The sequence below is a fragment of the Neltuma alba genome, unplaced genomic scaffold (assembly GCF_004799145.2).
Source record: "Neltuma alba isolate B1F8T4 unplaced genomic scaffold, ASM479914v2 tig00002063_pilon, whole genome shotgun sequence".
In the NCBI taxonomy this organism is placed as follows: Eukaryota; Viridiplantae; Streptophyta; class Magnoliopsida; order Fabales; family Fabaceae; genus Neltuma; species Neltuma alba.
The window spans coordinates 44-6,149 of record NW_021632725.1 but is presented as its reverse complement, the minus strand read 5'-3'; the positions used below and the strand labels follow the sequence as shown (position 1 = coordinate 6,149).

The following is a 6,106-nucleotide window of genomic DNA, read 5'->3' as shown; positions in this document are numbered from 1 at the left end:
GCCCCTCTTGTTTTCGCCGCTGCCGATCTCTTCAAACTCGCACAGACGGAGGCGAATCGCAATGCCATGGCCGAGGAGGATTCTCCACCGACCACCACTCCTCCACGTCGAGTCTCTCCCACTCGTCGACCTCCGCTTCCTCTCCCAATCTGACTCTACTCCTCTCCCTTTGCTCCTCTTCCCGCATTCTTCGCCGTCTTGACGACGACGCGATAATCCCCAAAATTGACCGCTCCGTTTTCAACGAATCCGCCGGCAGCCGAAAGCAGACCTTCTCTCGCCTCCGCCTCGCTCCTCGTAACAACCAAATCTCTTCTGTTTCCGCCGTCCCCATTCAAATTGCCCGCCAAAATTCCGAGCCCATCGATGAAGACAGCACCCAGCAAATCATTGGCCTACTTCAACAACTCTTCGGCGTCGAGTCTTATGGTGACGTCAAGCATGGTGATAATAACCTTGTTCCGGTCCAGGTTCAGTTTCAGGACCCTTTACCAGAATCCGCGACCGTTGCCTTTCAGAGTATTCCAATTGACATCGTTGATGTCAGTCAGACCAAGCGGAAGCGTGGGCGGCCGCGGAAGAATGAAAACGCGGGAATACCCTTGGAAGATAAATTAAGAAAGGAGGGCGGTGAGGTGAGACGGTGGCCAATAGCAACGGTGTTCTTGTGGACGGGGTTGCTTCGGTTAATGTGGAGGATCCGTTTGGAGTGGAGTTAAAAGGAGGACCCAAGGCCTAGAGACCGAGTCCTCGACCGTCGCCTTGCAAAAATATTCCAACTGACGTCGTTGCTGGTGGTCAGAGAAAGCGGAAACGTGGGCGGCCGCGGAAGAAGAGAATGCACGAATCCATATGGAAGAGAAACCAAAAGAGGATTCTGGGGAGGCGATAATAATAGTTAACAACAATGATGTTCTTGTTAACGCAGCTGCTTTGGTGAACGATCCATTTGAGGAGGAGTTGCAGAGGAGGACTCAAGGGTTGCAGACTGAGTCCCAGTTGTTGGAATTCATGGGAAGTTTAGATGGAGAATGGGCAAGCCAAAGGAAGAGAAGGAGGATCGTGCCGGCTGGCTATTTTGGCGACTTTTTGCCCAGAGGATGGAAGATCATGCTTTCTCTCAAGAGAAGAGCAGGTCACGTGTGGATAATCTGTCGCCGTTACATAAGGTTTTCAATTTTCTCTATTTTAATATAATATCTTTTAAGTGAACGCCTTTGCTTTCTCTCTTTTCTGGTTTTGTTTTCCTGATACACAAGTTACAAGAGTTGAAAATTGATACCCTTAGTTTGTACCATTGCATTGAGCTTGCAGTCATGTATAGAGTTGATTATTATGGAACATCGTGTGCCTTGTCGGTCATGTACATGCTTAGCGTCATTTTACTCCTGTTATAGCTCTTGGTGCGTTTCGTTATCTTAATTTGGCTTCATCTATTACTTCTACTATTCATTTGGGTGCACGAAACAGAGCAGAATGGCAAGGACTATGGTAGTCATTGATGAATGGGATCTTTTGGAAATAGTACTGGTGAGCGTTCCGTCGTTTGACTAGCCCGCACTGGGCCTTGACGTTGTTTGGCCCTTTTGAGGGAGAAGGGAAAGATTGTTTCATAAAGGAATATAGGAGCGGTTTTTTTTAATAATTTTTTTTTTTAAAAAAAAGAATGGATGTTTAATTAATGTTGAGAAGGGAAGGGATCCCCATATTATGATGTTTAAAATATGAGTATATGTATGAAGAAGAAGGATAAAAAGAGAAGGAAACAGGCAAGAAAATAATTAAGCATGGGTTGAAATTTTTTGCTCTTCTACAATTTATGAGTTGCACTAAACCAACCGTTTCATTTAGAAAGTGAGACTTTGATAGATTTTGAAATGAATGAATTCAAAAATTTTGAAATTTAATGAGACTCGTTACGCTAATTGAAGGCATACAATTTTAGATGGGAATTGGAATAGGAAAAATGATTGGGACCAAGAATAGGAACGGGCTTTCAAAAATTATGTTTGGCATGCAAAGGAAAGTGAATGGAATAATTGTAAGAACTTTGTTTGTTCTCTGTGTGTGTTGTGTGTGTGTGTGTGTTTTTTTTTTTTTAATGTATGGAAAATAATTATAAAACAGGAAGACTATAACACCCTCATTTTTTTGAGCATCTCTCTCCTCCATCTTAACTTCTTCCTTCCTAGCCTAGACAGCCATCTAGAAACCTCGATTCTTAAAATTAATCATTCATTGCTAGAAACATGATCATTCTAGAATTCATGGTTATGAAATTTTAAAAATAAATCATTCTTCAATTCTTCTTGTCATCACTTTCACCATTCCCTAATCTATACCACGTTTTTCGTGATAAGCTAAGTCTATTGGCAGCTCAGCTAATTGTAGCCTTTGAAGATTCATTTCTCATGGGTATACGCCCCCACCCCCCCCCCAAAAAAAAAGAAGCTCTGGTGAATATTCTCGTAGCAAGTTTCCAAAGGATTCATTTCTCAACTTGGGGAAGTCACGTTTTGATGTCTTATCCTCATTTATGCAGCTGTTCTTCTGTACATCATCAGCCTATTTAAGACTTTTAATTTCTTTAGAATTAGAAAGTTTACAGCTGTTGTCTCTCCTCGGTTCACTACATTCATCTGTTAGTTCAATTCAACTGCTATGGACGGAAGGATTTATCTCTACTGCTGTGTGGCATTTCAGTTTTTGGGATAGAAATATCAGTACTTTATTATTTATTTTGTGGTTATTTTTATGATATTCTTATACATCTTAATTTGGTACCCTTCAGCCCTGATGGGCGACAGTTTGTGTCATGCAAGGAAGTTTCTTCGTACTTGCTTTCTTGTTTTGGACTTCAAGAGATAAGCAATTTAGATTCTAGTCATACCGATGGAAGCCTGCAGTTTCTGGGTAAAATGGCGCCTGAAAATGTAAGTAAATATTTTATGGTATTATATGCTTCTTCATTTGATAATATGAAGATAAACAAAGGAATTATTTATTTATTTTTCATCTTGCAGGGTGTTGGTTTGCTCCCTACGAGTGACATGAAGGCCTTGAATATTTCAAGTAATTTGCTTATCCCTAGCGCATCTGCACCCGTTGATCATGCAAATCAGGCCACCCTATCATCATCAATTGGAAGTGGTGAGAAAAAAAATTCTGATGAGAATGTCAATCAAGATCTGGTTTCAGGTACTAAACCAGGAGGAGATAGTGCAGCTTGTGGCAGAATGTTTACTGGCTTCAACCATCACGGAAGTTTGTTTATTGATGAGCGACCTTTGAAGGCTAATCAGAATGATAAAAATGCAGTTCAGGGATGTTCTCCTGTGGATGGTAAAGTCGGTAATGAAGCTAATGAGAAATTGGATGAGGTTCATGATGTTGCTTCCAGACCTGATGCTCATTTGGACGCCAGAAATTTCTCCAATAATGAGAGTAATGGTAATTGTGAATTCATTGATGAAATAAATGCTGTCAAATGCATGAAAAGTGGAAGTGGTAATTTTGTTAATCAAGATGGAAATACCAGATGCCCTGAAACTATTTCTTGTGGAAATGCGCAACCATTTGTTTTCAAAAGCAGTGGATATGAGCTTCCTGTAAGATTGGTGGAGGATTTTGGGGAGCAGATAGATTTTGGAAGTGGCAAGCTTCCTCCAAATTTTGAAGAGAAAAGACGTGCTGCTGATGGATTGGAAGATGTGAATATTAAACATGGAAATCTATTTGAGAATGACAGGTGGCTCACCAACTCAGGCAACTGTCACTTGGAAACTGAAGATGTTTTGAACAGTTTTAAACTTGCTGGTAGTTCAGAAGGCTTTTCGGCTGCCCATTCCCGTATTGAGCTAAAAGATGTTTCTGTTAATAGCGTGAAAAGGATAGGTGGACTAGATATTGATCCTAATGTCAAGGTGATTAAGGATTTTAATGATGATCATACTCCTCATAATGAGGGTGTTGTGACAAGCTTTGCACTGGAAACGAGTTCCTCGAAGGAGCAAGGTTTTGGTTGCAAAATTGACAGTTTATTTGCCAGAAGCATTGAACAAAATTTAGTTATGCCAGCTGGTGATGAACCCCCTTCTGCTTTTGATAATAATTCAAATATTGCCTTCTCTGGCACCTTAGATACACTTAAAACTGTTGAAGCGGCCTGCAAGAACCCTCCATTAGACCTTGTGTGCTGCAATAATGATGCCGCAGCAGATGCATATAGTACCACAAGCATGATAATGGGAAGGTCTGGTGGCCGTGTATCTAGTCCTTTGAGTAGCAGTATTCAAAATAAATTTGAGGGGCAAGGTCATGATGGAGTGGATAATGCTGATAAATTTTGCTTAACAAAGGTGGCTAAGGGTGACCAAGTTGAAGTATGTGAGAACGATGAGGCATTACTAGCATTTGGCCGCAACCAGATTGAGTCAGGTGTTGATATGACAAGCAGTGGGTGGAAGAATGTTTAAACAAGCGATGGATAGTAGTTTTGCAGAATGAACTGGTTTCCACAATCCTCTGCTTGTATATTCTCAAGTCACTAACAAGGATAGTATCCTGGAAAAGGTAATCTTTCTATCTTAATTTACAGTAAGATTGCCTGGATAACTGCTGGAAATTGTTTGATGCACAAGAGCTGGTGGTTTTCCAGGAATTCTTTTTTTTTTTTTTTTCACGCATCTGTTGGGATTGATTATAAAATCTACGAAGATTGATTTTTTCTTCTTCCACGATTTAGTGATTTTTATCTCAAAATTTGCTGCCACAAAACCTGATAATAAAATGGTTACTATATCATGATCATCATTATTATGATTTGGGGATCAGCCCTGTGGAAGTGCTGCCATTAAATGGGGGAATGATTAATGTTTACAGTAGGCTTTGACCTACAAATCCCGTGGTACTTTCTCCCCTCTAAGGACATGGATGGCTTTGTAGATGATGAAAGTGCATTTAATAAAGAAAGAAAGAAAAAGAAAGCAAATAATCGAATAATGATATTTGGAGAAATGATTTGCAAGTGCTTATGAATATTGTTTAAGCATGCTATTAGTGGTTCGATATTACAATACTGTCATTTTATTTACTTCTTGCATTTCTAATTCTAGTTGGAATGTAAATCGTTTCAGTAAGTAGATGCTCAGGTACTGAGCCAATATTATGAATATGGGGAAAATAGTAATACCTAAGACACGATTCCTGTCGCGATTGTGTGGTCATTGGAGGTAGTTGTAAAATGTTCTTAATAAAGTAGTGCTAGGTTGGAAATCAGGTACTAGGTGGCACTATGCAACTAGTTTGCTTGGAGAGTGAGAAACTTGGGAAATCGGTTTGGTGAGGGGGTTGGACCACGTGAATGACTCATGCAATGATGCTAATAGGAGTCTTGTCTTCATTGTATGGCTGTTGAGCATGTTTGAAATTGCATCAAGTTTCTCTCCTCTTTGCCATTTGTGTGCACTTTTGCCATCTTTGGTATCAAAGAACGTCTCGTGCACCAGCACTGGTGCTTTCCTCCTACTATGACCAAAAACGCTTGCTCTCAGGACTGCATTTGTGATGTTGAACTCGGTCTTGAAATGAGCCAAGTTGAGATGAATGACCTCGAGCGATTGGGTATTGCACAGGGAGGCTCTTCTAGCTGATATGGCGACGGAACTTGTACAACCAGCGTGACAGCCCATCATGACCTGAATGCTGTAGATTCCAGCACAAACGGAGACTGACCACCGCTATTTATCTGCAAATTGGTTCGTATACCAGTGACCAATGCAACATCGTTTCCCTACAAAGCTCTTTGGGCTTGAATTTTTGAAATCCGATGGTACTGACTTACGTTACGTTCTTCAGTTCTGAGCATTTCTTTTGATGACTTGTGAGACATCTTATTTCATGTACGTTTAGTGATGTCCATCTCGAAGGGAGTGCTCTTCCCAGGTACCAAGTTTTCCCTCCTGAAAGAAATGGGATGTGGCAAAAGGTCATTCGTGATGGCTATTTGAGAAACATGAATGCGTATGCTTTGGCGAGGCGTTAATAGTTGATGCTCTGTCTGAGCAGCAAAATTTTGAAGCAAGGAATGGTTACTCAATGGTAGGAA

General features: G+C 40.8%; 1 protein-coding gene across 3 annotated transcripts; it reads left to right on the top strand.

Annotated features, from left to right (window-relative positions):
- Positions 1 to 840: 840 nt before the first annotated feature.
- LOC114716211 (uncharacterized) lies at positions 841 to 5,856 on the top strand. 3 transcript variants are annotated; one of them, XR_003737608.1, is made up of 4 exons: positions 841 to 1,169; positions 2,792 to 2,933; positions 3,024 to 4,572; positions 5,634 to 5,856. XR_003737608.1 is itself a non-coding variant. In XM_028901183.1 (3 exons), the coding sequence occupies exons 1-3, from the start codon at positions 853 to 855 to the stop codon at positions 4,473 to 4,475; spliced, it is 1,911 nt and encodes a 636-aa protein (XP_028757016.1). In that variant the 5' UTR covers positions 841 to 852; the 3' UTR covers positions 4,476 to 4,819. The 3 variants fall into 3 exon arrangements, 1 of the variants encoding a protein (XP_028757016.1); XR_003737603.1 differs by having other exon boundaries at positions 5,553 to 5,856; XM_028901183.1 differs by lacking the exon at positions 5,634 to 5,856 and having other exon boundaries at positions 3,024 to 4,819.
- The last annotated feature ends 250 nt before the right edge of the window (positions 5,857 to 6,106 follow it).

Bases quoted from the DNA above. Each gene is read 5' to 3' on its own strand.
- LOC114716211 (XM_028901183.1), top strand. From the start codon at position 853: ATGGAAGAGAAACCAAAAGAGGATTCTGGGGAGGCGATAATAATAGTT. The intron at 1,170-2,791 runs GTTTTCAATTTT...GGTACCCTTCAG, and splicing joins ATCTGTCGCCGTTACATAAG to CCCTGATGGGCGACAGTTTG. The intron at 2,934-3,023 runs GTAAGTAAATAT...TTCATCTTGCAG, and splicing joins GTAAAATGGCGCCTGAAAAT to GGTGTTGGTTTGCTCCCTAC.